Here is a 14,533-nt window from a genome sequence, read left to right on the forward strand (position 1 = left end):
GGCGAAAGGGTTGCTCAACGATTGCATGATCTTTTTCGTGTGATCACTTCGAAATCTATCATGATATCCTCCCTAGAGAGAGAGAGAGAGAGGGGGGGGGATACCTCATCTTTCTCATTTTAATCGCCCACTCCTCGGCTTGTCCTTTGGACTATCGACACCTTTAGTCGTTAACGTGGCTTGTCGAAGTGATAGGACTCGACCTCATCATCATTATTTCATCTTCTCCAACAGATCTATTTTTGATATCCTCATCCCTACCGTAGCCTCCTACAACATCAACCTTGAGCGTTGTGCCTAGCACCACCTTTCATTTTTTTTTTCTTGATTGTAACATAAGAGGATAGAAGGCAACGAAGGAGACAAGCAGAAGTGCCATTTGAGAATGATGAGAAGGATGAATATGAAGGGCACTCAGTTAATGGCGTACCTGAGGCTACAATACTTATTTTTTTTATTTACCCATGCTAATTTCGAAGGAGATCATGCAAATACTGAGCGACATCGCTATGCATTTGCGTTGGTGTCGATGTAGAGATCAAGTAGTAAAAGAGTCACTTGACAATTGCGTCAACGCAAATAGAGTGTCATTCACCTTTTATCGTCGCTCTTTTTATCCACAACAACCATCCGCAATCCATGATGACATCACAATCTGAAACCAATTGAAATATTAAAATTATTTTTTTTACTTATTATTTTTATATTTTAATCGATAAAATCAATGATATTATGATAAATAGAACTCGATGTTTCACTTTTAAAACTTTAAAATTTTTAATATAAATTTATTAAGTCTAAATCTAATTATAAAGATAATATATAATTAACCCACATAAGTGAGATGAGGAGCCGATATGCCTCGACGTTTGGTCGCTCGGCTTTCTGCAAACACCGATATTTCGTTAATTCTTCAAAAGAATTAATTGAATAATTATATATATTTTCTTTAATTTTAAAATTAGAGATTGTCCATATTCATTTAAAACATAACAAAGTACACACACGTATGTCATTGTGGCCAATCCAACAGCTTCTTTTCGTTAATATTTTAATTTTTGTTAAGAGCTTTCGAAAACTCATGTCAAAATTTAAATGGGTATTTTAATCGATTTACATTTTTATAATATTTAGATATATTTAACTCGAGTTTTTGAATGATGTTAATGATAAATAGAATATGCTAATAGTAGAAGGGATAATATATGAGTGAATTCTCGCATAAACCCTCTTTTTAGATTTTTTTTTTCGATAAACACCCTTTATTTTCAGAATTCATAAACAATATTTTTTTGTCTAATACCTGAAAAACCATAGCCATTTATCCCTTTTTATTTCCCTTTACCCACATTTTTCCTGTTACAGTGTTTTTTTACTTTATATTTTATTTTACATTATAATATTTTCAACAATACTAGAAAAATATTATAACATAATAAAAAAATATCGTTATAGTATTTTTTTTATCTACATTACAGTATTTTTTGAGTATTACTTAAAAATAAAATATTATTTTATTATTTTATTATTTTATTTTTATACTATGTTATACTTTTTTCGAATATTATTAAAGATACTATGGCTTAGTGTAAAAACATTAATTTTTATAAAAATTATACTACATTAAAGTAATTTTTTATATTATTAAAAATACTCTAGCATAGTGTAAAATACTATAACTTAAACTATTCACTCTATATATTGATCCATAGGAAAAGAAAGGAAAGAGTATTTCGGGTATTATGTAAAAAAAATGGTCTATTTGAGAATTCTCGAGAAAAAATAATTTTTTTTAGAAATTTACTTATAATATATATATATATATATATATATAGGGTATTTTTCTTAAAAAATATCTTTGTTTTGGGTATTTCCTCAAACAATTATCCTTGTTTTGATTTCTTTCAAACCAATAACCTAATTCAAAAATATCTAAATTACTCCTCTCCTACCCTCTTTTTCCATCATGGTCGTCGTTTATTTCGTCAAACCCATCACCACTTCCCCTTCTTGCATTATCTCGATCACTATCTCTTGCATTGCATCACCTACCCTCCCCTCTACCTCGTCGAAGCTGTCACTTATAACTCTTACGTGATGAAGGAAGGGGCACGAGGGCCACTGGTAATCCTCTGCTCGATTGTGAGAGCTATTGTCGATGATTTGCTTTGTTGTTACTATCTACCTCTTTGGGCTCGTAGCTCTCGTGCGAGAAAGGGAAAGGGGAGAGTGACTTTGACGAGGCAGATGGCAACAATGGAGCGGAAGATCGATGAAAGCTCTTTCGCCCTCTCCTTCCTCGTGTGAGGGTTATGGGCGGTGACTTCGACAAGGCAAAGAACAATGATACAATAAATAGGCAACGACGACCCTCACACCCCCTTCTTACTCGTGCGAGGACTACGAGCGATGACTCTAACGAGACAAAGGGGAAGTGGTGCAGGACGTATGAGTAGTGGCAAAAATGATATAGTACTAACGAAAATGACGTATTGTGATGATGCAAGAAAAAGGAGGTGACGACGAGTCTCACGACAACCGATAATGGCATTGGAAGAGGGGTGAAGGAGACAAGACAATTTGAATAGTTTTCTTGAAAGTATGGTTGAGGAAAAATTAAAACGAGGATAAATGTTTGAAAAATACTTAAAATAATTTTTTTTAGAGAAATCGCCCAATCTGCTTATTATTTTATAGACATATTTTTAATAAAAAATATCTCAATAATAATAAAATTGGTATTCCGGGACGACGGTTAGAATCCCTAATCCATCCCCGCCGTGGGATGAGGCGCAGCGGCCAAAGAGGGAGAGGAGGCAGACGACCGTCCCCCGGGGCTGGAGGGTTTTGTTGACAGCCCAGTAGCCCCGGGTTCCGTCTCCGTCGTCGCCGATCGTGTCCCGTAGACAAGTTCCGACGTCAACCCTAAGCGAGGGAAGCAAATGGGTCGGTGGTCTCTCTATGCTCTTATTCTGATGATGAGCAGACGAACATTCAGTTAAGACTTCCATGTGGATTTCGTCCGATTGCTTTTTCCTGTCATAGATTCGCATAGAACTTGCATTCTTGCTGACCCTCGCACAACAAATGAATCTTTTATGTTGCTTTCCTCTCAGAAAGATCTTGCAATCCTGCCATTTCTAGGACGATCTTAGTTACACAAGCAAAAATCTTAGTATGCGCTCATCGTTCCTTTGCTCTCCAATGTCAAATATTGCAACTTGATTATGCAACCAAGCAGCATTTTCCTCAATTGTGGAAGATGAGATATCCGATGCAGTGAAGGAAACCTGCTAATACCAGTGAGATTACTGTAACATTTCTGGGCAGCTTCCCCTCGTCGCTTCTCAGAAACATGGCCTCGTAGATAGGCCAGCAGTTGGCGGTGACAAATGCTGATAAGAACAGTTGCACAAAGAGTTCATCAAACCCCCCCTCCATCGTTGCAGCTCTTGCAATCCCTAACACCAAAGAGCTCAAGTTTACAATGGCCACTGCTCCAAGCACTACGAAGAAAGGTGACTCTACTCCGAAATCGAAGGTCCCTTTCTCGTACCGCTTACTCTGTTCGTCCTCCATGACTTTGCTGGTCACATTGAACCCTTGAGCAGATATGCCAAATTTCTTGAGTACAAATTGGACTGTTCCAAATAGATAAGATGTGAGGCCTATGATCATCCACATCCTCTGGTCACTCCACCACCTCCCCATTGTTCCATCAGCTGCAAGAAACTCAAGAAGGTCTTGGCCATAGGTAGTGAAAAAGAGGTAGGCATACAAGTAGAACCATGGGTCTGAGACCTGAAACAGACAGGCATCTCAGCAGAAGCCTCTGGGAATGCAAACAAAATAGAGAGGATGGTAGAAGCCATATACATATACCTTTGGGAACAAGGGGATGCCGTAGATGAGAGCTAGTTGTGGAAGAAAACCGTATATTGTTATCGGAATGCACCAACTACCCCAAAAGGCTTCATGTGCATAGCATAAACCCACTAGCAGTGAAGCCTTTACGGTGCCGAAGGTCAGGGGGCAACACTTTGAGAAGGCCACCTCGAACAGCCCAACGCACCATCTCTTGCGTTGGCTAAGGACATCATTTAGATTCTTTGGCACATCGCCAAGGAATGCTGGCCTCGCAGGGTAGCAGAAGACAGATTTCCATCCTTCACACTGAAGATGATAACCTGTGTGGTAGTCCTCTGAAAGTGATCCATAACGGAAGCCAATCTGCAGGTTTGGAGAATCGAAACATTCAGGATGATCTGTGTATTAGACCTCATTAGCAAGGAAAGTGCATTTCAATCATTGTAAGAATGCAAACATTTTCTCTATAATTACCGATGAGCCCCACTTTGTGCCAGGTTCATAAGTGCAACTAGCCACTTCATGAGCTTTTCTCAGTACAGACTCTGAAGACAATGGATCATTGGCCCCTGGAGCCAGAGATGTTGATGATGGTGTGCCTTGCAAAGACCGTCGTGAGAAGTAGCATGCGGTGCCAACATAATTAGGCCCTCCAAGACCATCTTTTCCCCTTGGATTAATGGTATAAAGGCGCTTTACCTCACACGCATAGATATCATTCTTGTTAAGGCCTTGGAAGATCTGGGGGAACTGTACAAAGGCAAGATCAGGTGACAAGGCAGGGTCAAGAAAGTAGCAGAGTGCACGGAGAGGAGACCGAGGGTCATTAGAGTATGTGTCACAGTCCAATGTGAGGATCATCGGGCCATTGCTCATGGTGCTCGATACACGTGTCTTCAATGTAGAATCAAAATGGAAAAGGTTAGCATGAAGTTTTGATCGAGGAGAGGATGCACTAAACTTTAGAATCTTTTTGGATGCGTGGCGATGAACATACCAAAACATTGAGGGCTCCAGCCTTGAAGTGATGAGCGGATGTTGGACGTTTCTCCCTGGAGACATAGATAACGTTTGGCAATGCATTGCCCATAATATCTGTATCCTTGCTGGTGTCGAGTAAAACCTGTTCAAAACCGAAGAAACCTTCTTAGTTGAGCATGCGACAAGAGATTGGAGTTCTTGAACAGTTTTTATTATCGAAAGCTTAATGATCAGGATTTGCTAGCACATATACTACTTTGTAGACTTTGATGAGGCTTTTACAATAAGATATGCAGATTTCATCAACAGTTTTGGCAGAATGTTTATTGTAAATGTGAACTGAGATCGATGAGGTTCTTGATAGCTTAAAACTTATGATGGATTAGTTTAAGCCAATTGTTCTAAAAATCCTCAACATTGGTGTCTGTCATGGAACCAGATTTTCCTAGCTATTCTAACCAAACAGCAGCTGATATCTATATACATTTTTTTTCGTCAGCATTTGGAAGAAGACCTGGATCATGGATGGGTGGTCATGGCTGGGAAGCCCTTTCCATCTCTTGAATACTTCAGCTTCTTCTTGGGAGGAGACCAGATCATTGCCCACATAACCTCTCTCCAGAGCAGTCTCCACTTTCTCCTTCATAGTTTGGTACATCATCTGCAGCTTTGAGGAACAAAACTTCACAAGTGAGATGTTTGAACATTTCAAGAATGCCTATCAGGTAAGTCAACTCCTCCTACTGAATTCATAACAAGCTTTTCTTTTTCTCTCAAAAGTTACATCAGGTAGCTCTTTTCTTTATGAAATGCTATTGTTGCAATGGCTTAAAACCAAACAACTAGTTGTGCAAGAACAAAATCTACCTTTTGCAACAAATGATTGTGTCAGATATTCAACTTGATATTTAGCAGCTGAATTATACTCAGTTTCTTTTTTTAAGAACTAAGAGCTCTCCAGTCTCAAAAGAAAGAAAAGGAATAAAATGAAACCAAATCTTACTAAAATACCTTCGTCAAGGATTTACTTTTTATTAAACTATTCAAGTCAAAAGCAAAAGCACTGGGCTTGTAATATATTCTCATGTTGCCTCTATCTAGGATTTGGTTTTTATTACTTTCTGTAATATATTCTTGTAATATATCCTCATGTCCCTTTCTCCAACTCACTTGGATAAGTATCATTTATTTGCACAGGACAAATGAGCATAAATAGATCTAATCCTGACGTCGATACCATCAGCCTCTCTTTCTATCCATCAGATTTATGAATGAGAAAGGATCAAACCAAAAACTAAACTCCTCGTAGATCCAAACTATTTAGAAACCTTGTTCCTTTTGGACTCCATTCACACACCATGTCTGTCCTTTCTCCTGCAATCCAAAGCAACACTGTGTTGTTGTTGTGTTGTGTATTATTAGTGGTCCTGACAGGATAATATTAATTCAAAAAGAGGGAAAAATTGACCAATCAGGAGTCTTTATTATTATTAATTTTAAAATGTAGATGCTGAGCTGCGTGCAATTGGGTGCAAGATAGTGATAGAATATACCTTCATCTTCTCTGAGTCTCCGCCATTGCTGGATCTGAAGTAAGCCTCCGGCGACCTCACGACGATCCCATTCTCCTTGCAGAAGGGCAACCAGTACCTGGCGAACCTCGAGGCTTCCATGAAGGCGAAGAGCGTGATCTCCGAGCCGCCATCGTCCGACACATAGATCGAGATCCGGTCGGTTGGGTAGTCGAAGGCCATCACCGACAGCGCGGTGCTGGCGACGCTCATCGGCGGCTCCCTGTGGGGATCGGCGGTGCAGATGAACACGTCGATCGCGGGGAAGTCCTTGGGGTCGACCGACAGCGCGAGTCGGTCGGGGAAATCCCGGCGGCGCACCGGGCACCACCGGAGGGCCTGGTAGGTGAGCCACATGAAGGCGAGGACGAGGTCGGCGAGGAGGAGGGGGAGGGAGACGGAGATGGAGAGGAGGGTCGCGGGGGCAAGGAGGGCCGCGAGGCGGCGGTGGAGGGCGGCGAGGACGGCGACGGAGTAGAGGAGCGCGTGGGCACGGTTGAAGGGGACGAGGCGGCTCACTTGTGCACTGTGGAATGCGGTGTGCGTCGCCATCTTCCTCGCTCCACAGAAGCAAAAGCAGCAGCAGCAGCAAATGGAAGATGATGATGAGGTGGGTTGAAGTTTGTGGAGACACCCACCGAGAGGTGGTGGGGTTTTATCGTAATTTAATGATCTGAGAATCTAATCGAAGATATCGTCTCCCATGGGATCAAGACATGAGAGCCCAAAAAGAGAGTTATAATGGTGAAAAGTCCTCAGTCCAAACGAAAAATTAAGGTATTAGAAATGATAACAAAATATTTAGTTTAAATGAAATAATAAAAACTATTTACTTTAAAAATTATTTAATTTCTATTGTGTGCATATTTTATTTTCTTTATTAAAAAATATTAATTTTGTCCCTGAAAAGTGATAAGTCCAATCGAATCAATCGAGGCCTTAACAATATTATTATGATTATAGTTTCTATGCTTAGAAGATTTTTTTCTTTAATCTAATTATTTCTGATCGATGCACCACAACACCCAATGGGTGCATTCAATTAAAGTACATCAAAGACTTTAATAACCATAGTACCATGCAACAGCTGCCCGGCATTGACTGACTCAGATCGAACATATATTAAGTAGACATTAACCTTACTCCATTATGATGACAAGTCTGTCATACGTGGTAGACGAGATACCCCATGTAGAGAAGAAGACCTGCTACCGTCAAGGAGATGACGGTGACGCTCCTCGGCATCCTTCCTCCATCGCTTCTCAGAAACATGGCCTCGTAGATAGGCCAGCAGTTGGCGGCGACGAAGCCCGACAGGAACAGCTGCGCGAACTGCTCGTCGAGGAACCCCTCCGACGTCGCAGCCCTCGTGATCCCTACCGCCAAGGAGATCAGGTTGACGACGGCCACGGTTCCGAGTACCACGAAGAACGGCGACTGCGTTCCCAGGTCGAGGACCCCTCTCTTGTACCGCTCGATCTGCTCCTCCTCCGTCACTTTGCTTGTCACGTTGAACCCCGGTGCAGATATGCCGATGTGGTTGAGCCCGAACTGGATGGTTGCGAAAAGAAAAGATGTGACGCCTCTGGTCATCCACATCCTCTGGTCACTCCACCACCTCCGGATGGTCGAACCATCTGCGAGGAACAAGACGAGGTCTTGGCCATAGGCTGCGGTGAAGAGGTAGGCGTACACGAAGAACCATGGATCGGAGACCTGGAACAAGACCAGAAGTTGAAGACATCCCCATGACTCAAACAGAGAGAGAGAGAGAGAGAGAGAGAGAGAACCTTGGGGAAGAGGGGCGTCTGATACAAGAGAGCTAGCGGTGGAAGAAGGCCGTATACTGTGATGGGGATGCACCAAGTGCCCCAACATGCATAGTGCGCATAGATTAAGCCCATCGAGAACGAAGCCTTGGTGATGCCGAAGGTGAGGGGGTTAAACCTCGAGAAGGCCACTTCGTAGAGCCCCACGCACCATCTCTTGCACTGGCTAAGGACATCATTTAGATTCTTCGGCCCGTCACCGAGGAACGCCGGCCTCGCCGGGTCGCAGAACGCGGACTTCCATCCCTCGCAGTGGAGCCGATAACCCGTGTAGAAGTCCTCCACGAGCGACCCGTATCGGAACCCAATCTGCATGATCGAAGATACCAACCTCACGTTTGCATCATCGAAACAACAGCGCAAGAACATGCTCCGAAGGTTACCGAGGATCCCCATTTGGTGCCGAGTTCGCAGGAGCAGGCAGCCGCTTCCACGGCTTTCTGCAGTGCGGACTCCGAAGCCGACGAGCCACGGTGAGCCGGCGAGCCGGTGCCATGCAAAGAGCGTCGCGAGAAGAAGCAGCCGGTGCCGGCGTAGGTGGGTCCCCGGAGTCCATCCATTCCCCTGGGAGTAATCCTGAACTCACGCTTCAACTCGCTTGCGTAGATGTCGTTCTCGTTGATTCCATGGAAGCACTGGGGGAACTGGACGAAGGCGAGGTTGGCGGAGACGGCAGGGTCCAGAAAGTAGCAGAGCGCGTGGAGAGGAGCGCGAGGGTTGTTGCAGTACATGTCGCAGTCCAAGGTCAGGATCACCGGGGCGTTGCTCATGGCGCTCGACACGCGCGTCTGCCATGAGGAATCCAAGCTCAGAAAGGTCAAAGAGAGAGAGAGAGAGAGAGAGAGAGAGAGAGAGAGAGAGAGAGAGAGAGAGAGAGAGAGAGACGTACCAGGACATTCAGAGCCCCAGCTTTGAAGTGATGATGAGAAGACGGGTGTTTCTCTCTGGAGACGTAGATCAGATTGGGCAACTGGTTTCCCATGATATCCGAATCTTTGCTGCTTTGGAGTAGAACCTATTTAAAATACCAAATATTTTAGATTCCTGTTTGGGATTCCGAATCTATTTTATACAGATCACTTGGAAAGTCTCAGCAGCATAATAAATGTTTAGTAAAACTGTTAAATTCAGAACTAAGTAAAAAGTATATACTAAATAAAATTAAGAAAGAGTTGTAAGTTTTTTTTATTCCTCATGTTATTCTTTTATACTAAGTAAGTTTGAGAGAGTTATAATCCGTCTCACGTCAATTATAATCAAAGACTTGAATTGATTTATATGAATTATTATTATTATTATTATTATTATTATTATTATTATTATTATTATTATCAACTTGAATTATAAGAATCTAGATTGCAATTGTCCTATCTAGGAAGATGACCTGGATCACGGAAGGGTGGTCATGGCGGGCGAACCCCTTCCACTTCCGGAAGAGCTCTCGGTCTTCTGCATCAAAGACTACATCATTGCCCACGGAACCTGTCTCCATTGCCCTCTCTACCATCTCCTTCATGCTCTCGTACATCACCTGCACCAAACAATAATCTCTCTCGTCATTTGTTATCCTTGGAATCCAATCAGCTCCTTGGAATTTTCAGTTGGCTGTTGAAACACAAGAAGCAGCCCATGAGGACTACTAAATACGTATCTCGGTGGCAGGCAACGACCAAGGCATCATTATTGCTGAGCTCTTGGCCGGATTGGCTAACCATTCGATGTCTGACGCACCCATCAGGCACACTGGCGTTTCTCGTGAATGTACTACAAAGAAACATATCGAGAACAACGCCGTCGCTGGTGCCCGAAAAATCAATTCATCGATGTCTCCTCCAGCCAAGCGTCGCTTGACCTTTCTCTGTCAATGTTTGTACCTAGTGATTACACCGCCACGTAATATAACTCAGTGTCCGGTGATGGGTGGCGCAGAAGAAAATCGCACGACATTCGGGGTAGATGCGACGGATGATAGCGGCAGCAGTGTCGCCATGCAGGAAGGATCGAGGAACAGGCTAAATCCTGCCAAGACACCAACGCATAAGTGCATCGGAGAAGCTCGACGACGAAACCACTGGTGCTGGTGCATCGAGAAAGACAACGCTCCTTGCCTCACCATTTTCTATTCTACTGCACCAAATGTCACGACCACGTCTTATATTCTATTGCATGATAGCATCTCGAGGCTGAATCATGGACACTAAAGTAGATTTCTTGTGTTCCTTCTCCGCGACGGCAACTATTTTGTAGGACGTCTTATATTCTATTGCATGATAGCATCTCGAGGCTGAATCATAGACACTAAAGTAGATTTCTTGTGTTCCTTCTCCGAGACGGCAACTATTTTGTAGGGACCAATATCATGTGAGTAAAATACCAGAAGAAAATAATCTGATAGTGTTTCCTTTGCATGTGTGTGTGTGTAGGAGATGTCGTGCATAACCAGAAGAAGAAGTCCAAAGAAGGCTTATTTTACCTTCATTTTGTCTGACTCTCCACCGATGTTGGATCGGAAGTACGCCTCCGGCGATCTGTCGAGCAGGCTGTTCTCCTTGCAGAAGGGCAACCAGTACCTGGCAAACCTGGAGGCTTCCATGAGGGCGAAGAGCGTGACAGCGGAGCCGCCGTCGTCGGACACGTAGATGGAGAGCCGGTCGGGTGGGTAGTCGAAGGCCATGGCGGAGAGGGCGGTGCTGACGACGCTGATGGGCGGCTCCCGGTGCGGGTCGGCGGTGCAGATGAATACGTCGAGCGCGGGGAAGGCCGCGGGGTCGACCTCCCGGAGCAGCCGGTCGGGGAACTCGTGGCGACGCACGGGGCGCCACCGGGTGGCTTGGGAGCCGACCCACATGAGCGCGAGGACCAGCTCGGCGAGGAGGAGGGGGAGGAAGCGGGAAGAGGAGAGAAGGCAGGAAAGGCGATGGCGGAGGAGGGCGAGGATGGCGAGGGAGTAGAGTAGCATATGGGCGCGGTTGAGGAGGACGTGGCGGCTCACTTGAAGAGCGTGGAACGCCGTCATCTTCTGTACCCCTTCACGAAAGGATCGGTCCGAACTGCGCGTTCTCATGGCGGTAATAATGCCCGTTTTTAGACACGCCTCCTACTCGATAATTGATGGATGCCTGACGTAATCCACGTATTATTGATGATGTATTATTCGCTGCTTTCGGCTATGGGAAGTGGGCGATCACTTCTTGTGTAAGTGAGCAACGTCAGCAATGGGCCACCGAAGGTCGAGTCGGTTTGTAATTCGTATGACTCGTTCCTCCTCACCATCAAATTACACAGCGACGTCTTCGGTGAAATGATCTCTGATGGACGGTGACGAGGGTAATAATGGCGATATGACGCGCCACGACGTCATCTGCATCCGGACGATACTCTGTCCGAAGAGGACAATAATATCGACACGATGTGCGCTGACGTCACCCGCTCTCAGACAACGAGTTCATCGTTGTGACCCAACACGCTTGACCGAGGCAGAGGAGAACGACGACCGAGGCACGCCCATGCCCTACGGCAGTTCGGTTCTTCACGCTACGCCAACACAAAGTCAAACGCTACCTGCCCCCTACAAGCGGGCAATTCAGGAAGCAATATGCTTCCCTATAAATACCCTCTCGTTCATTAGAAAGGGGGAGGAGAGACAGGTACACAAAAATACTTCTTCATCTGAAACCCCCTCCACATCTGCTAACTTGATCGTCGGAGGGGTCAGACCGAGCGCCTCGGCCCGACCTGTGTACAGGTACAAAGACGGAATTACTTCTTCCCGGCGCTGTGGAAAAGCCTCCCTCCCGACGCAACGCCCCGACGCGATCCGACCCGTTCAATCGGCCGCCTCCGCAGCCCCCGAGGGACGCCGTGCAAGATCCCCGCCCATTCGGACCCGAACCAAGCCGTGTCGGTCCCGAGGCCACGGCATAAAGTTGTTTACACTAACAGACGGTACAGAGATTTGACGGCACTTTTATTTGTCGGACTGGGAGGCTATATCGAGCGATGTTTAGCAGTGCAAAGTGAGAAGAGGAGAAAAGAGAGAGAGAGAGAGAGAGAGAGAGAGAGAGAGAGAGTGTATGTTTTGGATTCATCCAAAAATAATTATTTATATTTATAAAAAAAATAAAATATAAAAATTTTAAAATAATAAAAAAAATTCATCATATCTCAATAAAAATTTTCACTTGTATCTATTTATCTTAATTTAATTTTTATATTTTTATTTTATCGAAACTTAATTATTTAAATTAATAATATCATCCCCTCTTACTTAAAATAATTATAACATGAAATCATTTTTTTTAAAAAAATTCTTTCGCTAAAGCTTTTGTATAGATATCGAAAAATTAATCTCGTTGTAGTAGTCAATTTGAATTTCGCCTTTATCAATCAATTCAAGAATGAAATGATGTGAAATTTTGATGTGTTTAGTGCGTCATGAAATATAAGATTCTTAATTATTGTTATAGTAGACTAGTAGACTTGTTGTCACGGTATATTTTAGTTGATCCATCTTATTTTTCTTTAATATATGCTATAATTTTTCGAAGCCAAATTACACCGAAAGAGCAACATATTCTTGTTTTTTTGTTATACAAGTTTGACATCGTAAAGTGTTTTTTTTATCATCTTTATAACCAGCTCAATCATTATTATTATAAGAATATAATTTAAATTTTTTCTTACCCGTAATAAAATCCATAATTGAGAGTTCACCTTGATGCATATAAGAATTCTTTTAGCTATTCCAAAGTGATGCTTGCTAAGACTGTGCATGAATATAGATAACAAACCAACTGTAAACATAATATCTGGTCTTGAATATGTGAGATAAATTAACCCTCCAATCAAACTTCTATATTGTTGCTCATCTATATTTTCAAATCCTTCATGTAACATAAGTTTATTATTTGTATTCATTGGAGTATTTATTGGCTTACAAGTTATCATAAATTTTTTAACAAAATTTTAGCATATTTTTCTTGAAATAAAAAATTTTAATTTCATCTTAGATAATTTTAATTCTTAAAAATAATATAAAAGCGCTATATCAGTCATTTCAAATTCTAAAATCATATTTTTCTTAAATTCAGCAAACACATTGATTGAATTTCAGCATAAATTATATCATTCACAAAAAAAGAGATAATGAGAATTTTTATACCTTGAGCTCTTCTATATAAACTTGCCTCATTTAATTTTTTTTAAATTATGTTCAATAAAATATTTGTTAATTATATTATATCAGGCTCTCGATGCTTGAATTTCAACTAGAGAATTATGTTATATTATGCTCTAAATCTTATGTTATATCATGCTCTCGGACAAAACATTATATAGGTTGATTGAATTTCAACCTATATAATGTTTTGTCCTATTTGTATATTTTATCTTCTAAACCTTTAATTTCAAATCATTCAGCTATACATAAACCTCCTCTTGCAACTTTCTATTCACCATGCCCGATTTAACATCAAATTGATAAACTTATCATTTTTTTTAGGCTGCGAATGCTAATACTATTATATTTATATCAATTCTAGCAACTAAAGAATTTTTTTTTAAATCAATACTTCAAATTTGAGCATACATTTTGGCAATTAAACTAGCTTTTATATGTTTTTACAACGAGCTAATAATATTAAATTTTGACTTTTATATCTATTTGAGTTCGATAGCTTTTTTTTCCTCGGGCTAAATTTATCAACTTTCAAGTCTTATTTTTTTCACTAGCTTATAGTTAGTCATACGTTGCTTATACTCATACTTCCTTTTTAGCTACAACTTCAAAGCAAGTAGATTTTAAAGAAAAACATGCAAAGTTATCAGAGTAATATATTTCTGAAAGACTACAAAATTTCCTTTGAGGTGTTTCAGTCTCACTATAATCATTTGAATTAAAATCATTCAAAATATGATAGGATTTGAGTGAGGTATTAACAATAGACAATGTATCATGAGGTTTATTGACTTCTTCTCTTACAACTATTGAAATTTCAAAGTTCCAAGCTTCTTCTTCATTAAACATAATATCATGATTTATAATTAATTTCTTAGTTGTAGAATCATAAAATCTAAAACATTTTATATCATTATTATACCCCATAAAAATGTATTTGACACTTTCGTCATTAAGTTTACTTCTATTTTCTGAATATGAAAGTAAGTACTACAATCAAATATTTTTAAATGTCTTACATTTTGCTTTTTGTTTAACTATGCTTTATAGGATTTTTTCCTTGTACTATGAAAGTGTATTAGAAAATATATTAATGTACACACAGTTTT

General features: G+C 41.5%; 2 protein-coding genes across 3 annotated transcripts; both read right to left on the reverse strand.

Annotated features, from left to right (window-relative positions):
- Positions 1-3,076: 3,076 nt before the first annotated feature.
- LOC103993788 (cellulose synthase-like protein G3) lies at positions 3,077-7,122 on the reverse strand. Of its 2 annotated transcripts, none has more exons than XM_009413978.3 (6): positions 6,402-7,122; positions 5,363-5,509; positions 4,865-4,990; positions 4,342-4,761; positions 3,883-4,230; positions 3,077-3,801 (listed from the first exon to the last, which is right to left on the reverse strand). In XM_009413978.3, the coding sequence occupies exons 1-6, from the start codon at positions 6,969-6,971 to the stop codon at positions 3,250-3,252; spliced, it is 2,163 nt and encodes a 720-aa protein (XP_009412253.2). In that variant the 5' UTR covers positions 6,972-7,122; the 3' UTR covers positions 3,077-3,249. The 2 variants fall into 2 exon arrangements, with proteins under 2 accessions (XP_009412253.2, XP_009412252.2); XM_009413977.3 differs by having other exon boundaries at positions 5,363-5,515.
- A 309-nt stretch (positions 7,123-7,431) lies between these two features.
- LOC103994326 (cellulose synthase-like protein G3) lies at positions 7,432-11,360 on the reverse strand. Its single transcript, XM_065119903.1, has 6 exons — positions 10,722-11,360; positions 9,633-9,779; positions 9,138-9,263; positions 8,632-9,036; positions 8,210-8,557; positions 7,432-8,135 (listed from the first exon to the last, which is right to left on the reverse strand). Exons 1-6 carry the CDS (start codon positions 11,310-11,312, stop codon positions 7,584-7,586), a joined length of 2,169 nt encoding a protein of 722 aa, XP_064975975.1. The 5' UTR covers positions 11,313-11,360; the 3' UTR covers positions 7,432-7,583.
- Positions 11,361-14,533: the final 3,173 nt, after the last annotated feature.

The sequence above is a fragment of the Musa acuminata genome, chromosome BXJ2-8 (assembly GCF_036884655.1).
Source record: "Musa acuminata AAA Group cultivar baxijiao chromosome BXJ2-8, Cavendish_Baxijiao_AAA, whole genome shotgun sequence".
Classification (NCBI taxonomy): domain Eukaryota; kingdom Viridiplantae; phylum Streptophyta; class Magnoliopsida; order Zingiberales; family Musaceae; genus Musa; species Musa acuminata.

What these genes read in the sequence shown, in the direction of transcription:
- LOC103994326 (XM_065119903.1), bottom strand. Translation starts at nt 11,312, where the DNA reads ATGAGAACGCGCAGTTCGGACCGATCCTTTCGTGAAGGGGTACAGAAG. An exon ending in GAGAGTCAGACAAAATGAAG is followed by an intron (nt 9,780 to 10,721) that starts GTAAAATAAGCC and finishes TGTTTGGTGCAG; the next exon opens with GTGATGTACGAGAGCATGAA. An exon ending in CTGGGGCTCTGAATGTCCTG is followed by an intron (nt 9,037 to 9,137) that starts GTACGTCTCTCT and finishes TCCTCATGGCAG; the next exon opens with ACGCGCGTGTCGAGCGCCAT.
- LOC103993788 (XM_009413977.3), bottom strand. Translation starts at nt 6,971, where the DNA reads ATGGCGACGCACACCGCATTCCACAGTGCACAAGTGAGCCGCCTCGTC. An exon ending in ACCACCCATCCATGATCCAG is followed by an intron (nt 4,991 to 5,362) that starts GTCTTCTTCCAA and finishes GGTTTTGAACAG; the next exon opens with GTTTTACTCGACACCAGCAA. An exon ending in GCACAAAGTGGGGCTCATCG is followed by an intron (nt 4,231 to 4,341) that starts GTAATTATAGAG and finishes CCAAACCTGCAG; the next exon opens with ATTGGCTTCCGTTATGGATC.